At 37.1% G+C, this 19,480-nt stretch overlaps 1 protein-coding gene across 1 annotated transcript; it reads left to right on the top strand.

Annotated features, from left to right (window-relative positions):
* The first annotated feature begins 215 nt into the window (after positions 1-215).
* On the top strand, positions 216-2,890 carry LOC127971462 (nanos homolog 1). Its single transcript, XM_052574476.1, has one exon. The coding sequence runs from the start codon at positions 422-424 to the stop codon at positions 1,121-1,123; it is 702 nt and encodes a 233-aa protein (XP_052430436.1). The 5' UTR covers positions 216-421; the 3' UTR covers positions 1,124-2,890.
* The last annotated feature ends 16,590 nt before the right edge of the window (positions 2,891-19,480 follow it).

Consider the following 19,480-nt stretch of genomic DNA (forward strand, 5'->3'; position numbering starts at 1 on the left):
AAAAATTCCCTTTTTGGACATGATTATTCGTCATTGACCCTTAGAATTAATAATGAAAGCAAAATATGTGATATGAAAAAAGCGTAATCTCTCCCTAACGAGCTCTTCTTGGTGTGTTTTGCCATCACAAAGCAGTGTCTGGTGTCATTCCACTGCAGTGAACAGTCGCTGGTCGTGCAGAAAGAAAACACGCTGTGGATCTGCGGCTCAGAAGCTTGGTTTGAAAAAGAGCCCCGCCCTCCTCCTGCCTCTCCTGGAGCCTTATAACCAGACGCCTGTTCTTCAGACTCGCATACCCAAGAAACGCACCGGACTTGAGCACAGTTACGAGCCCGGAGAGCAGACGGAAAGCAACCTGACGGAATATACGCTGTTCGCATTTGTTTGTTTTCGAGAAGCGTCTAGGCTGAGCGAAGAAGACATGGATTTTCTGAACCACAACTACTTGAGCGCGCGCGCGCCCTACGATTACACCTTCAATTTTTGGAATGACTATCTCGGCCTCTCCACGCTGGTCACCAAGAACAACAAGCACAGCATCCCCCAGAGTCCCAACTCCATCACGGAGTCCCTGAAAGCCACTCTGGGCTTGGACGACAGCCCTCCGTGCCCGTGCGTAATCGCGGCCGGCGGCGACGGCGACAGCGGTGGACACCTGGACTCCTGCTGCTGCCCCCCGCCCGCCCCCATCTCCATCCTGGACCTGAAGGAGCGCTTCTCCATCCTGAGCCCCTTCCAGAACCAGAACCAGGGCACGGGAGGACTGCTGTCCTCCTCCCAGGAGCGGGAGATGGCCATCGGAGGGAGCTTCGCGGGATTTGATCTGTTCGGCGTGGAGAGGAAGATGAGGAAACCGGTGGCGCGCAATAAGCAGGAGCCCAAGATCTGCGTCTTCTGTCGGAATAACGGCGCGCCGGAGGAGGTGTACGGCTCGCACGTCCTGAAAACCCCGGACGGGAGGGTGGTGTGCCCGATCCTGCGGGCGTACACATGCCCCCTATGCAGTGCCAACGGGGACAACGCGCACACAATAAAATACTGCCCTCTCTCCAAAGACCAGCCTGCCCAGAGAGTGCTGAAGGGAGGCAGAGCTGTGGGTGGTAAGCGAGTGAAAATCTTCTAAAAAGACTCCTGTAGACTTACATGTATTGCACTGAACAATTTCTTTCAGATGACTGTTCTGATTGACTGGCTTTCCGAGTCTTAACTACTAGGCAAACAAATAAGATGATATCAATGTTTTGTTAAACGAAAAAAAAAAAAAAAAAAAAAAAAAACTCATATATTTTTATAGATACTTTATTTCCATAGTTTATTGCATACTTTATTCATAAAAAGCTATTCTTTTTTCCTTTTCACGCATAGGTTTTAGATGTTTATTCACGATTCATAGTCACGTTTTGTGTGAAATAAGATGTTATTTTTCTTTAAAATGGGAAAACGTGAATGTTGGCACCAGAGGAGTTGCTCTTCTGTTCAACTCAAGTATTTTCTTTACTGTAAGCTAAGCTTGCACCTCGTTTTTGTCTTTAAACCAAAGTTTATTTTGCCATTGAGCGATTTTAAAGAATGTTCAACATTTCTTCATTTATGAACTCTAGTCCCATTCCGCTCTCTCTTGAAAGTCCACTCCGCAGTTTCCTGACATTTGCCAGCACGGACGCGCAGAGCAACACAATAGAGGCTCTGTTGCGCGTTCATGTTGTCAGCATAACTTCATAATCGGCCAAAATATTTCCGAACCCACTGACAGAGCTGGGCATTTTACATTGCAGGGTCCATGTTACAGATGTTACATCACTAATGTTAAGTGAATTTCCAGCAGCTTCAGAAAGCAGTGTTGCTCATTAGTGCGTATAGCATGAACGCTGTAATGTAAAGTGTGACCGCAGTCTATTCTTCTGTATGAGGTGCCCTTTCAATGTTTACACCCCTAGTAAGGGGAACACACACTGGAGAAAAATAAATCAAAATAAAGTATGTTTTATGGGTGCCTCTCTTCAGCTCCATACAAAGTTCACCTTCTCCAAAACATCCTGGGTGAGCAAAGGGGAAAGGGAGAGGTTTATGTCAAACAAACAAAGGGTCCACGGTGGAATATAGCACGTATGAATGTTCTTAATAAAAAAGCTTTTTGTAAAAACAATGTATTTGCCCCTTTTTGCATTATGTACAAGAATAACCCCCCCTAAACGCAAGAACAAAACAAAAAAAGGATGCAAACATATTGTGAATGTACAATTTGACACTTGCAGGACTGCACATTTCTGACAGTTATGTTTACCAAAGGAATTCAATTTTAATGAAGTAAGGAGCATAGATTTGCTGTATTGTAAATAATTACCGAAAAAAAAAGGAAAATAATTAAGTGATGTCTATTCAGTATTTTACCATTTAAAAGTGACTTCAGAGGGAACTACCTCACCAAGATTTTGTACTTACATGTAAAATGTCAACAGCAGTTTATTAATATAGTGTACCATTTATAACAAGGGTTTCTTATAGTATTTTTGATCTTTGTATAACATAATTGTATTTTTTTTTCAGTGCATTCTACGAACGAAAGTGAAATCCCAATAAGCTCTAAGCATTGTTTGCTAATAGGTGACAGCTGTACATAATATTAATGATGATGATTATATCATGCATTTTAAGTTGTTGTTCAATGTGACGTTCTTGGTTCGTGAGAGAGAGACTGAGAATCAAATGTTGAAGACATCAGCCAATTTGCCACTTTTAACTGAGGTTTGTAATTATATTAAAAGAGTAAAAAAAGAAACACTGTTGAATTTTCTTATTTATATTTTGTCACAAATTCCCTGTATGCTGCTGTGCAGAAATTAAAGAGATGGATTCACTAGATAAATAAACAGCTTCTGAAACAGTTTAACTGGTGCTTTCATGTTGTCATCCCTGCCGATTGTGTTTAGCAGGCCCATGTGAGCCTGTGTCATTGTCACAATCAGGGTCTTTGTGAATCCCACCTCATTCCCATCACCACTCAAGGCCTCTCTGCACCTACACAGGCCTTTCCTCTCTAAATGTTACAAAAATGAAAACAAAGAAAAGGAGAACAAAGGAGAAGTTTCTCTGATCATTTTAAAAACCCATGAAATGAGAACTGGAGTTTTGAAGCATCTATAATGCTGATGTACTCCAGACTGGAATATACTAGAAGACGTTTAAAATCTGAACAGATTTTCAAGCACTAGTCATCAAACACTTGCCAACTTTTGTAAATGTTTACCTTAAAATTGAGCATTGTACACTACACAACTGAGGATCACACACTACCAGGCTTTCAAACTCGTCAGAACACAACAGACTCACAAACTCTTATTACAGTCTTAAAGGGATAGTTCACCCAAAAATGACAACTCTGTCATTAATTACTCACCATCATGTCATTCCAAACCCGTGAAACTTGTTCATCTTTAGAACACAAATTAAGGTATTTTTGATTAAATCTGAGAGCTTTCTGATCCTCAGCAACGCAACTTACACTTTCAAGAAAGGTAGTAAGGACATTGTTAAAATAGTCCATGTGATGTGGTTCAACAGTTATGTTATGAAGCAACTAGAATACTTTTTTGTGCATAAGGTAAACAAAAAATAATGACTTCAGTCAACAATATCTTCTCTTCCGTGCTGCTGATGCATTTGAGGTGGGTTTTTTATAAAACTGCCAAAGCTTTTCATTTTAAAATCACAACAGCACCTGAATCACGTCACCCTTGAGAGTGATGTCACCATGCAACCTCTGATCCTCTCAGAAAGGGGCGTCCATGAGAGGACAGAGGGCCTCTCTGTCAACAGGCCTGTCCACATATTTCCTTCCATCCCTCTCCCTTTTTCCCCTTTCTCGTTTCATTCAGACACACACAGCTGAGACACTTCATTAAAAATGGATAAATACAAAGTGCAATAGGGATTTATATTACAGCAGACAGTTGCAGAGAAGCCCGATGGGTATGGCATCTGACACACACACACACACACACACACACACGAACGTCTGGATAACAGCTTTTATTCCCCTGTTACTGCAGCCCATTTTCAATGCAGCAAAAGGATTTTCATAATTAAGTTAGTTCCACCATTTATACCAAGAGTCTCTTATGATTTTAGCCAGAACAATGGAGAAGGAAAGATGGTTTTTATTAAAACAGAGCCTTGAACTTGTTCCCCTTTGATTTCTCTTCTAGACATTTCTGAATTAACGGAAGGTTTTGCACTCGTGTAATGTTTTTAATCTACTCTGTGTGTTATTCGAGACTTGAGACCACATACCGATCATCTTAACAAGTCAAAGTAGCATTTGAACAACATTAAAATTATTCAACTCTATTAAACTTTCTTGATCTGGCTGCATGTTTAGTATTATTATTATTCATCCATCAAAACAAGGCCTGATTCATTTTTACACTCTAAACTTCTGAAAACATTTAGCTCCAAACATTATTTCGACACTTAGCTTACCCTTAAAAAGTATGCATGTCATTTCATTTCATTAAAAATAAAACTATTTATCAATTTGCCATTTATTTTAAGGAAAAAATTTACAAGCTTTACAAAACATTTAAGGTCATGGAAAAAAATGGAAGTAGAGACAATATTTTCTTTATTTTGACATACATTCGAGTGAAATGGATATTTAAAAAAAAGAATAAATACAAATTAAAATATAGGAATTTAGTTCAACTGGTCACTGATTGGACGTAGGCAGACCTGAATATGAGCTTGCGGTCAACTGTAACAAAAGGAGCAGGGTTTAAGTCTAATAAATAACTGAAAATGGCACATTTCGCCAGAAGATTAAGATATTTTGATTCAAAATCATGAGGTCAAGAAAAATGAAACACATGCATGGACAAATTGTACACAATGAATTTAGAAAATACATTTCATATCAAATTTAACAAAAATGGTTTGTTGGATAAACAAATAATAAGAAGAAAAAGAATAATAAGAAAAAAACAGTAGACATACAAATCACATCGACATCAGTTGTTTATCCATACAGTAAATGCAAAAATGGCTAAAGTTACATTTATTCTGAGAAACGCTCCAGATGCATTTGTTATCTAATGCAAAGACATTCATGCATTTTTAATTGCGGCTCCACATAAAAAGTCTCCAAATGCCTTTTGGAGCCATTCTAACTCTCACATTCAGTATTTCAGAATGCAAAGTAGTCTAACAGATGGGACGGTATCTATCACAACATTGTGAAGACAGGACCCTCAACCCCATACAGTAAAAGGGAAGTGACATGACCCCATTCACAAGGAACAACTTTGGAACAAGTCAGGTGTATTTCATACAAAACCAGCTTTGACAGGACCTCCTAACCTGGTGGAAGTGCGAGCGGTTGTACATGGTAATGAGGGGTGTGACCCCCGTGCTAACCGGGTCTGTCTGCATGGTATCCGGCCCTGCTTGAGCGTCCCGGGCTCTCTCAGACTTGGCTGCGGGCCAGCCAGATGCACTCTGCCCTCATACTGCACTTCTGTCTCCCGACAAACGGAAACTTCCAGGGCTTCTGAACAGAATGGAAACATATGTCGGGATCACATGACCGCGCTCGCTTCTGAGGCCTACAGCGGCTGCATATATGTGGCCAATGTTTTGGATCAGGTTTGATATCTTGCTCCAAGAATGTTTTGGGTGGACGAGCTTGGTTTTAAAGCTCGGTTCGAGCCAGTTTCTAGAGCACAGGGGTTAACTAGACTTCCTCTGCTTCTCTCTGAGATTAAAGCACATAGCTGTCATAACCTATTTCAGCAGCCACTGAGCTGACGTTTTGCTACACAGTATAACACAATAACAGGAATTCTTCTTCAGGAGGAAAGGTCTCTGCGGCCTTTAAGTCAGAATGTTTTAACTTGAACTCTTAAGTAACTAAAATGAGTTTTCCTCTCAGTGACCACCAAATTATTTCCCATGAGTCTTCGTTTCACTCTGCGGTCGCAAATACACAACAAATGAGGTGACCCGTGATCCACAGAGCCAAAGCCTCGGCGAGCTTCTACAACTTTCAAAATCATGCTGTGTTGCGTTGTAGTTTTTCCAGAAAGTTGTCAACACACACAGTGATGACAGTGTGATTACTTCTGGAAGGTAATGTAACTAACAATCAACCAGATTTAGCATGTATCGGTGATTTACATGCATTTTTTGTGAGTTGCATGGATGTAGAGTGAAATAGGATAGAAGAGGATCATGTGACCCTGGCAAAAGTCAGTCTTGTGGTCACTTCTCCTCTAATTTGGCAGGTTACCTGCTGGCTGACGGAGCAAAGGCACTGAAGGAAAGAAGAAAAAGGAGATGTTTTTTTTTAAATAAGTCTTTTATGCTCACAAAGGCTTCATTTATTTAAGGAAAAATACACAATGCAAAACATGCAATATTGTGAAATATTATTAGAATTTAAATGAAAAGTTTTCTGTTTTAATATATTAAAAATCTAATGTATTCATTTGATGGCAAAGCTAAATTTCTGCAGTCAACAGTTACATAATTCTTATTATTAATTATATTAGGGGAATTTGTGGCCTAGTGGTTAGAGTGTTTGAGTCCTTACCCAATGGTTGTGGGTTTGAGTCTCGGTCCGGCGATACCACTTCAGTACTTTTTTTTTTTTTTGAACAAAACACTGAAATATTTTGCAATTTAATACATGTCTTTACTGACATTTTTATGTTTCCTGCTGAATAAAAGTGTTTATTGCAAATTTAAACAAATACAGAGGTGATATATATTACAAATTGTAATGCATTCTAATTAATAAAGTTAAAAAAATTCTAGTTTATTTGTATAGCACTTTTTAGGATACAAATCATTGCAAAGCAACTTTACAGAAAATTAATGTTTCTATTATATTTAGTAGTATGTAGGGTGGTGTTGGCACAGTGGATAAGACACATGCCTTTGGTGTGAGAGACCTGGGTTTGAATCCGCTGTGAGACACCAATGTGTCCCTGAGCAAGACACTTAACCCCTAATTGCTCCAGAGGCGTGCGACCTCTGACATATATAGCAATTGTAAGTTGCTTTGGATAAAAGTGTCGGCTAAATGAATAAATGTAGTAGTAGCTTATCAGTGGTGAGTTTATGTACATATGGCAGAAATGTATGGAAAAATCAATTGAAGATGTAATCACTATGTAAAAACTTCAGTTTTAGGCATTCATTAAAGAGGAATGAAAGGAATTAATTGACTGGATTAGGGGATCAGGAGCCCATGCGTTTGTGTGTGTATGCCATAGTGTACTCTTTACTTCATGTAGCTCTGCTTTTGATTCCAATCACCTGTGGCCTGCATGCCGTGATATCAGACGAATCAGTGGTAAATACATATTTCTGCTTTGATGTTTGGCTACAAAGAGTCCCGACTCATACACCTTGTTCCAGAGCAATCAGATGCTTTCTTTCCAGGCTCATTATCAAACAGAAAGCCTAAATATCACACTACCGCCCATCAAACACTAATGACACTTGGCAGAGCAAGACTGACTGTGTCTCTGGTTTCTGTTTGTGTCCCTCCTTTACATCCTAGATATGTCATCCAGCAAGCAAAAAACATAAATCTAATCACCACAAAGAAGCAATAATACACTTCTTCTCATAAAGTCACAGGATTCGAGTTCATGTCACTAACGGACAAGTTATGAGTCTGTAATACGCTTACGAGTTGGTTCAAATCACTAACCCTTAGTGCTGTATGCACAATAGTTATAGTGCTTAGAAATGGCAAAACTGTTAGTTATAGGGAGACAATAGAAGACAATGGGGTCAAGGAATTAATGTAATGTAATCTAACAGGAAAATATAAAGAAAACAAGGGCCACTTTTGTGGCAATCAAATTGTTTTGTGCCTTGTAACCTATATTTAATAACTTGTATTGAATCCAGAATCTTCCTTTAAATAGAAGTTGAGGTTCTTTTGCTGGACTATATTACTTTTGGTCACTGGGTTCTGGAATGTTCCCACCGAGCGAAAGAAAACTGCGATCCCATGTGTTTGTGGTTTGGGCTCTGGGTTGATCGCTGAGGATGGAGGAAATTACTGCAGCTTCCTGCAATATGGTGCCACCAGGTACACTGAACACACACACACACACACACACACACACACACACACACGCATGGTAATAGTTTAAGTGTAAGTTAAATGAAGTCTTCAAGTATTGCACACAAACCACACACACGCATTCAGCATAACTGAACAGAACAGCCTTGAAAGCACACACAAACAGAAGCACACAGTGCGGAAACACACACTTCCCACATAATTGTACCTTGTGCAGGCTGCAAGAGCACATCACTGCTATACTCGCAGAAATGTCTTACTTACTGTGCCTTCAGTGAAACTAACACACCCACACACACATACTTTTTTGGGGGATTTGTAATGGTATGGTAATGGGTTTTATATTGTTCTGCTTTGGTACTGTTCTTTGTGAGTCTGGGTAAAATGATTTGCATGAATACATTTGCATTAATGTTCTTAGCAGACAATTTTTTACCAAAGCCGCTTACAATAAAACACACAAATCATGTTAACTACCTAGTTCCACAACAAAAAGCTGAGGATACAGAAAGCTTAATAAGGCAGGCCTTAAATAGCAATGAGAAGACTCAAAATGATGATCATCCAGTTTCTCACCTTAATAAATATGCAGCCAGGATGCTGTTGATTTTGAAGTACATGAGCTGAATCACATCTATGCATTTACCAGTAGATTCATGCGGTTTTGAACGTTAGCAGCCTTGCGGTTGACTTGGGTTTTTAGAAAAGCCTTCACATTGGATTCAAAGATGGAGCTCTCCTGCCCTCTGGTGTTACTTATTGGGTAAGAGCAAATACATAAGGCCACTTTCTTTGTCCTATATAAAAATGGAAGTAAAGAGATGTGAGAATTTGAAATATCCAACATATAAATATTCAAAGCTATGAGGTCAAATGAAATAGTACAAAATATGATTCAGCACTACCTAGGTATTTGTTTAGTGTTCTAGGTCACTAAACAAATTTATGACATCGATAATATTAACAGACAGTTAGGTGCCTTTGCTTTCCTTGAAATGTTTATCTGAAACATTAAAAAATGATGTTAGGAAACATGAATCGTTGGGTCCATGCCAGTTCCAGCCTTGCAAAAGCCAAATAAATAAATACTAATGCATTTAGAAAAATAAATAATAATAATAATTTAAATTAAACTGCAAATGATTACACTGACAATAAAATGTATATGTAGGTCTAGTTATAGTCAGAAAATGTTTATATCGGCCTTACTATATTCACTGTACTTAACGCGTGACTGTACATCAACTCTTGTAACAGCAGATGTCACTGTTGCCCAAAGTCTTACAAAAGACTCACATATTTAAGCCTACATTTTTATTGCTAAATCAGGATTCATTTTTAACCCTCTGGCCCTCGTCGGTCATTTTTGACCGAAAAAATGTATATTTTGAAATGTAAAAATTCGTAGCTTCAACTGAAAGAGATGACACTTGGTGACTTTTGTCACATTAGCAATATAAAAAAAAAAATATCATGGACATGATTTGGATATGTTAAAGAGTCAAAAAAAAAAAAAAAAAAAAAAATGTCACACTCTTCGCGGTCAAAAATGACCGACATAGGAAAGGAATGGGGAATACGAAATTGTTTTTAAAACTCAGTGAATATTTTGGTGGTACAAACCACAAATCACCCACTGGTCAGTAAAAAGTGTGCAGCAATCAAGTGACTCTCCAGAATATCAGTGCAAAATAGACACCAACCAATAAATTAGAAAAATACAAAATGGGCTCTCTCTCTCTCTCTCTCTCTCTCTCTCTCTCTCTCTCACACACACACACACACACACACACACACACAGAAATGAACTTGTAAGACTGCAAGACAGCACATTGTGAGAATATGTGAAATCAATAAATGAAAACAAAAAAAACAAAAGGCTTGCTTTCTCTTTATCTTTCTTTCTCTGACACACACGAACTGGTAAGACTGCATCAGAGTAAAATCTTTTTATTGAAATAAACTCAATAAATCATAAATTAAAAAATCCAAAAGTGATTATCATTCTCTTTCTCTAACATTTAAGTAAATTGAGTAAAATATTAATTTATTACAAAATTTTTGTATAGCTAGTGTTTTGAATGATCCCTTTTCATTCCTTATTTGTTAGATTTATTTTAATGATCAAATACTGAGAAACAAAAATGCTTTCTATGTGTTCCCTTTCTAACAAGATTTTAATGTTTGACTGTAATCATAATGTAAAACCTGATACTTATCTAACCAAAAATATCTAAACCTTGACAAAAAGTAATCTTTTAGAATGTCTAGATATAGGCTAGTTCTAAATGCAAATCCTAAAAAAATGAAGAGATGAGGTCTAAAAAACGATGGGAATCCAAAAGCCTCTGTATATATCTATATAGGGTGCTAATAAAAGAGGTTACGCAATATTACACAAGTTTTTACTTTTTTAATGCCTTCAGATTCAAATTTGGGAAATTCTCACATGAAAAATTATTTTAAATGTTTTCATTCTATTTTAAAGAGAACTATTGCATTTATATATATATATATATATATATATATATATATATATATATATATATATATATATATATATATATATATATATATATATATATATATATTCTAATGGAGAAAATAGCTCATTAAAATTAAAATCATAAATAATAATCCAAAAATATTATTGAACAAAAATATATTACAATGGTGTTCCTGAAGAAAAAAAAAGTAACATTTCAAGGCTTCGGTCACTTTTAACCGCGAAGAATGTAAGTGTGACTCCTAAACGAAGAGGGCCAGAGTTAATTTAAAGTATCCTCGGCGTCACGCACCTGTCGAAATCTGCAGGTACAACGCAAACCTGAATTATTCCTTTTAGAGGTATGGTCAAATTAAGGAGGAACAACAATGGATAATAAAATAACATTTACCTCCTGCATTTAGATATTGTAACATTTTCAGGGACATTCTGATGCTGATTGTTTACTATATTCACAGCGGAGTTTCGTGATCAAAGTTCCGAATAACATTCCGTTCCTCTCGCGATAACTGACTTCTGACGTCAGAAACAACAATTGACGCGACTTGGAGAATATTTGAGAAGTGACAGATAGTTAAGCTACATGGCGAGTTAATTTGCATACAGACTGAACTAGAAATCGAGTCTAACGTTAAGCACCACTTGTTAAGTCATGAACCCTTGTGGCGTCATTAAAACCAACAAAAGTAGAAAACGCTATGACAACAATCTACTGTAATTTTACAGTAGATTGTACTGTAGATTTACAGTAGACACTTACAGAAGGTATTTCTGAAATATGCCTAATGTAAAAATGTTTGGTGATTCTGTTTGTCAGTCATGGCACCAGCAAGTTATATGTCTAGATCACGGCCATTGTCCAGTGTATAACTGGAAGTTTAGAAAAAATATTTGTTTTGGCCGATAAGGAAAATGGTAGCTAAAACAATTTTAGTTCCAATAAACATTGAATATTTCTGTTTATTTTTGTGTCGCTGTATAGGCCTAGGCCAGATAGTGTACAGTCAGTTGATCATTACATCCACTAGTAGAAAAATTACTTTCTAAAAAACTAAAGCTGTTTTGTTATACAGTATGCGATGTTAACCGGCAAATGTACTCTAACTGTTGATTTAATGTGTATTTGCAAACGCCAAGACCTAGCTGCTAGATATTTTAATTAATTCTCAGGAGATTGTTGTTGAATGTGTAATTTTTCTTTCTTTCTTTCGTTCTTTCTTTCTTTCTTTCTTTCTTTCTTTCTTTCTTTGAAACAGGCTTCTTGTTTACAATTAGGCTAATTTAAGTATTGACATAAATGGATGTTGGCATAAACTGTTAAATATTAACACTTTCTTAATTACTTTTAATTTAAAATTAGTTAATGCAGAACAATTGTTGAACATTTTGTCATAATTTAATTTAAGTGTGTGCCATCTATTTAAAAATCTTTTTTTTTTTTTTTTAGACTAAATATTGTAAAAATTTGTTTTTGCCCATACGCGGAGATTTGTTTGTTTAATGGTTTGTTATTTTGGGATTGAAAAGGTTTCTGTCATATTTTCAAATCAAGTTTTGTGAGTTACCATTCTGGTTAGGTCTGGATTAGGCAAGATACAGATAAATGGAGAAAGACCATCAATTATGTTTTTTATGTGTTTTTATTAAAAAAAAAAAAAAAAAAAAAAAAAATCACAAAGGTGTGTAAGTGTCTTTAAATCACCTGACAAAAGTGCCATCCATTTAGGTTTGATAAAGTTTGCAAAGATTTATTATTATCAGCGCAAGTATTCACTCAATTGTTTAAAGTGCTTACAGATTTGTTCTGTTGTGCAAAAAATTACGAAATATTGGAAATTTCAGGAATCTTGTTGATGCGATTGCGGTGTGGGAATCTAAGTTGCTTTAGGAAAAATCTCCTTTTATTGCATATTTTTATTCATTATGAAGTGCATTATGTGCTTTTATTACACACACACACACACGCACACGCATTGTTTCTCTAACAAAACCCAAAATAATTAATATACAAGTGATATGTACTTGGAAGCCCAAAGATTTCAGATTTCTCTTAGAATTCCCTTTTTCTCTGGAATTCTCTCATCACATTTTCACTGAGGAATCCCAAAAGAGCCTTCACGCTTTTGTAGTGGGACCCCTATGAATGTAAATGCAATATGGTCACAGCCTGGCTCAGGGTGGGTTTGTTTTCACATGCTTAATTCAGTTTGTCACCTTCATTCAGGAGGCTTTGAGTGCCCTAATTTGTGTTAATGAGGGGTAATAAAGTCATAGTACCCTATATTAATGCCAGGGGGGCAGGAGTGAGAGAAAAAGGCTTATACTGACTGCTCTCCTTTCTCTTTTTCTCCCCACCTATCCATCGCTCCTTCCTTCCGTCAAAGCCAGAAAGCCTTGATCCGCTGTTCCGTCCTCCCGTGCGGCTCGCCTCCATTGTTCCTCTAATTAGATCTCTTTTGTTGGGTTAGTGCCGACGCCATCTGCTCTGCTGTCACGAGCACGGTGGGTCTGGGGCAGGGGCATTGTGATGGTGCAGCCCATCTCCCAGCTCCCCACAACGGGCTACAAAAGAGCTGGCGTGTCCCCGGCGCACTCGCATAAGGGCCCTTTCACACTTGATGGAATTAGGAAGAGATTGATGTCCCTGTGCTCAGGGAAGACCATAAGAGACTTGTAGAGCTGCAAGCAGGACATGCAATGCACGTTGTCCGTTTATACTAAAGGACTACGCTGAGATCTCTGCTGGTTTGAGGAGAGAGTGTATGTGTGAGGGGTTAAGGAAAGTTATCGTAAGCCATTAGCTGGTCTTGTTAAAGAAAACAACAGTTACATAGCATGTGTCAGCTGTTGCACTGGATAAACTCACGTCAGGAAACCTTTTGAGCTGCCTAAACATCGCTGTCAGAGCTTTCAAAACTCGCCTGTGTAAATGTGAGGCCTGAAATCTAACTTGAACGAGATGAAAAATATCAATGTGAACATATACTGTAATAACTAGTTTGATGTCAAACACAAAAAAAGTATTCTCGTAGCTTTGTAAAATTACGGTTGAACTCTTGATGTCACATGGACTATTTTACTGATGTCTTTACTACGTTTCTGGACCTGGGAACATTGCAGTTGCATTGCTGTGTACGGAGGATCAGAGAGCTCACAGATTTCCTCAAACAAAATTCTTAATTTGTGTTCCGAAGATGAGCGAAGGTCTTACAGGTTTGAACGACATTGAGTAATTAATGACAGAATTTTCAGTTTTGGTTGAACTTTCCCTTTAAGGGCATCATTTAGGTCTCCCAGCAAGATCAGTCTGGTTTTGTAGGTCTGAGAATGTCTTGAAGATGTTGTTCTGTGGTCTGTAGGTGGCAGTGTGGTCTCATCCACATCTGGTATCGGCTTACAGCTCATGCAACAGGAACTGACCACAGGTACTGAAGGACAGTTCAGTCCAAACATCTATCTATCTGATGCATGAGAGGCATGCCTGAGAATGCAGGAGAGACAGAAACCGAAAACCAGAGAGATGGAATAAACCGCTGTGAATCTGCAGGGTAGAGCTGATATAGCAGCATCAGGTTTAATGTGTTAGCTAATGCATAAGAGCGTTGTAGCTTCTCTGTATTTCTGGTCTGAAATACATCATATCTCATTGAGAAGTCATCGAAAAATGCTTTGTGATCAACACTGAATAGTGTGAAGCAGTTTTCATTTTGAAATACTGTTTTCTATTTTACAGTGGACACCAAGGGGCAATCCAACAATTATGTACACAACAATTGTCTTAAAATTGACATTTACAATCCAACAGTGTGGACAATTATGTAAGTGATGTAGATTAAATAGAAGAAATGTAAATAATTTTGAATTCAATTATTTTCTCCTCTGTAAACCTTTGTACATTATAATGTACAGTAGTCTTTTTTTGGGGGGAGGGGGGGTCTATTCAGTGTTTCAAGCTTTTACTAAGGGAATGATAAATTTGCCATTTTTGGTTCATGACCTATTAGCTGGACAGAGAACCACTGATCTGCTTCATTCCATTTCCATTCATAAAGCATACTGACATGACATAAATATACAGAATTCTATGTAAATCATTATATATATTTTTAAATAAATGTTTGTAAAAGTTTAAAAATATATTTACTTACATTGATAGAATGTTCTCAATTTCTCCAACTGATGTCAAAGTTGTTTGCCTACAAAATTCTCATTGGTCTTGCTGGAACGGCTTTGTTTTCTAGCATCTATTTAACCATTTAGCCGCCTTTACACTGTAAAACATGTGTTGATTCTCACGTAGCCGACAGAAAAAAATGAAGACGTGCTCTAATGTCATGACAGCGCAAAAGCTTCTCAGATACAGTGTTTCACAGAACTACAGCTAAAATCTAAGCTTGCTTAAAACATTATAGCATTCTTCTTTTGTTGCCTTGCATGCAGTAGTATTTCCTTTCCTGTATTTTATCATGTCCAAAGTCATCAGACCTTCAAGCAACCAGTTGTGATGTGTAGTAAAAAAAGATAATGATCTGTCTCTCTTTTCAGTTTGTCTCACATTTTCTGTTTCTGTCAATCAGTGGCAGTTATTTTACTCACATTCTTATTCCTCTCTACGCAGGCGTTCAACACACTCCTTGCTTGCTTTCATTCCAGCCTGTTTTCCCTCCTCCATTTTTCTCACCCCCAAAAAATCCACAGAATGCTTCTCCGACCCTGTCTAACAGCAAACATACGTGAAATGTGTTACTTTAGCTGCAAACATTTGGCCTGGCATTAGTGATGGTGCTCCAGGCTCATGTGGAAGTTCTTATAGTCGGAGAGTCAAACCTGATTAGGTTGAGGGGCAGATTATTTTAGAAAAAAATATAACCGATTATACAGTTTTGATATTATGTGGTGTATTTTTAATAAATGCACTTATTTGTATTTTTTACACACACACACACACACACACACACACACACATATATATATATATATATATATATATATATATATATATATATATATATATATATATATATATATATATATAGAAGTTTTTTTTTTCAATATTTACATTTTTAAGATTTTATTGTTAAATAAAAAATTGTTTTCTTTTAGAAAATGTCTAGCTGGACCCAATAAATAAATGTGCTTATAAATTAGCTTTTTCAATTTTAGTTTTTATATGGAATATAAAATACATCGTTACAATTGGAATATCAGTTCTTCATTTATTTTCATTTTTATTTTTAAGACAAAATGCTAAATATTTTTGGGGTTCAGAAGACTTCTAGAGTCATCCGGTCAATAAATTTGATATTTTTGAAAGGCAGGCTCTGGAAAAAAATCTTGAAAAGATTTTCAAACATCCATTAGTTTGAAGATTGGAAGTTATAACTATAATAATTCTTGCGCGTACATAACCAGACACTTATATACAGTACATAACAGATTTAAACAGACACAAAAGGCAGACACACTTAACTCTATCCATTCTGTTCAGAAAGGGAAAGGAGAGAAGAAGAAAAAGCTCTCATCCTTGCAAACACAAGAAATCTTTTACAGATTTCACCCTTGGTTGACCATCACTTTCTTTTTCCTCTTTCTCTCTAACCCCTCCTCCTTCTTTCAGGCCTTGGCGGTCCACCGCTTGCAGGGTTAAAATAAACGCTAGCAGTGAACCATATTGCGTTCCCTCCTCTAATCTCTCCTTATTCACAGGCGCGTAATTGGTAGTCAATTTGCACTCCCCCTTCACCCATTGTGCTGTATTTCCCTCTGACAGAGTGCGGAAGATAAATGACCGAACCGTGCCAGAGGGACCGCAGCTCGCCGAACACAGGCACCCTAAATTCATTACACCAATTTCCTCTTGTCCTGCTCTCCAAAAGAGAATGAGAGGGAGAATAAAGGAATGAAGATGAAGAGAAACAGTCAGATGGTCTTTGTAAATGAGGGGGAAAAGGAAAAAGAAAGAACAGATGCGAGAAGGAGCATTTGGACTTGAGTGCATTCAAAAGAAAAGCTGGTTTAACCATTTAGTTGGAAAGAATATGTATATATATATATATATATATATATATATATATATATATATATATATATATATATGTATATATATATATATATATATATATATATATATATATATATATATATGTGTATGTATATATATATATATATATATATATATATATATATATATATATATATATATATATATATATATATAATGGTAAAAAATGGTAAAGGCACCATGAAATCACAACCGATGATATACAAATGGTTGTGCATGATCCATTGATGTATGTATTAAGTATTTCACACTGAATGTTGGAAATGAATCAAATCGAAATTATTTGTCATATGTGTGTCTTTAGAATTAATTGTGAAATCATACACAGGCATGATATTAGTTTAGAATAGTCTCATATTTTCTGTTAGTCCTTTGACTCTGGTCCCTTTGTGTTGGTTCTGATCTACTCAGCAGTGGGATCTGCTTCCATTGTTCCTGAGACTCCTCTATGAGTCAAGTGATTTATCTTTTACTCTCACTGGTTCCTTTGCCTTGGATCTCACAGCTTCCTGTCTTTCAGTGTCCTGGAGATACATCTCTTGCTCTCTGTGTTGTTTGTTTTACCTATATGTCATTCTGTGTATCATTCTGTCTGTGCTAACTATCGTTTGATCCATTAAATCTAATGTTCTGTTTTACTTTACCCATGCTTTTATCCAAACCGACTGTCATTGATCGTTGTGTCATTCATTTTTAATTGTATTATTATTATTATTATTATTATTATTATTATTATTATTTTAATATTGTTCTAGTAGTTATTTCAGTCACTCTATATTTTATTTTATTTTTCCAATATTTCTTTAACACATTTTATTAAATTGTGCTGGTTCAAGTTTTTTTAGGAAATGATATTACTCAACTCATTTTTCTTTGATTTCTATCTAAAAATTAACTAAATTGCTGTTTTATAGTATTTTTTACTTTTTAGACACTATCAAAAAAAAAAAAAATCCAAGGAAAACACCAATCAACCAATCTATTTATTTTGTATTTGTTCTATTGTTCTGTCTATTGCTATAATATTATATCTTTCATTCTTTCATTCATTCTGTTTTTCTACAGTACTGTCTACAATTGAAACACAACAGCTAGTCTTCAAGTTTATGGAGAATATCATAATTGTTTCGTGGCCTAAATGCATTAAAGTTTAGGATTACTGGATTAAATGTGGTGGTTTCTTTTTCAATATTGTTATTAGATCCAAACATCTGTAAAGCTTTACTGAATACTTGAAAGTAAAAGCAAAACAAACCAGTTAGGACACAGTTTAGAGATGCTTTATTAATATTTTTCTGTTCTGAATTTATTTATTTAGTTATTGGGTTTCATGGTTTTCCTGTTTTAGGATTTATGCTATTTTGCCAAAGGTGTGTCTAGACTTTTGGAGAGCACGGTGTCCAATGTATCTGTTGTTCATTTTCTCTATTGTTGTTTCTGTCCATCTTTCTTTCTCTCGTTCTGTCGTTGAAATCGTTTTTCAATAGTTGAGTGCATAGTGATACCACTGAAGCTCTATGTGTTCTTGTAAATCATGGATATATAATATATTTTTGTTTTCTTTTAACCGTAAAGCCCCAAAGGCCCAAAGAGCTTGAGATTATGTTTTTATGTGTGATGTGTATGCATATTTTTTTCACCCTTCGTCTTCACAGACTGTGCTGTCCATAACTCTTGTTTCAGCCTTCAAAGCCTTTGGCAGATTAACAGAGCCACAGAAGAGTGTGATTGAGCCGCTGTGGTAATTTATGTATCTTCCCTGGCTCTGTGATTCAGCTTCGCACCTGTTGAGCTCCAACAATCAGCTCTGTCTCCCTGCCAGGGCCGCCGTGGGTCAAACCGCCTCTATATAAAAGGCAAAGGCCATTGATGCTCTTTTTACCTTATCAGTAGAGGGACAGAGGAGCGGGATGAACGGCATTCTTAAACGAAACAATAAAACTTGTAGATCAGTGCGAGAGATTTTCATTGGTCTTGCTAATGCAGACAAGCTGACACGCACCTTCAAGCTACTTAGCAACATGGCCGCGGATGCCACGGTTCGGAAGACGCCACAAATGTTTCGCATTAAAGCCACACGATGAGAGCGAGACAACCGAGATATGATGGAGGTGTAGGGATGGCCGCTTGGAGCGTTAATAAAGATGTCATGTGAAAACATCAAGAGACACAAAGTCTCATTTTCAGCCAAGGTGCTGCCCTCCAGATGTGCGCGAGCCGGAGAGGCGATTGGGCCGTAACCGGGCCTGTCTGCCATGCCACTTCCAGCTAACAGGCACAACCTTAGTGCACGTTTGAAGTGAGGGCCAAGAAGTGTCCGGGCCCTTAACGACCAGCAATTTATTACAACACCGTCCTGCTGAGAGCAAAAGGTCAAAGGTCACCGGGTGAACCCCATAAAACCCCACTCTCCTGTTCTCTTTTCTTTTCTCTCTTTCCCCATCCAGTTTTCCTTTCAAACCAGTCTCTGCTGTGCATTAAGCACCTGTTTAGCACCTTGGTTCCTTTATGAGGTTTGTCAGGTTGTTCTTAAGTGTTTCATGGTTGCGGTTCAGGGGGCAAATAAGGGTTGGATGTGGTGCAAAGGGTAAAGCATGTTATTCTGTACACACCAATCCATCTGAACTGTCAGGAAAATTGGCATCTCATTGGATCAAGTCCATATCCAATGCAAATAAAACCATCATTCCACCTTTCAACTGCCCAAGATTTTTCTTGGAAGGTCTTGTATGAAGCTTTCCTTTTGGAATATGACCAGGTAAGCATTTTTTTTCCCTCTATGTGAATGGACCTCTCGTTCTCTAAAGCATTAATTTGCACT

Source organism: Carassius gibelio, chromosome B14 (genome assembly GCF_023724105.1).
Source record: "Carassius gibelio isolate Cgi1373 ecotype wild population from Czech Republic chromosome B14, carGib1.2-hapl.c, whole genome shotgun sequence".
In the NCBI taxonomy this organism is placed as follows: Eukaryota; Metazoa; Chordata; class Actinopteri; order Cypriniformes; family Cyprinidae; genus Carassius; species Carassius gibelio.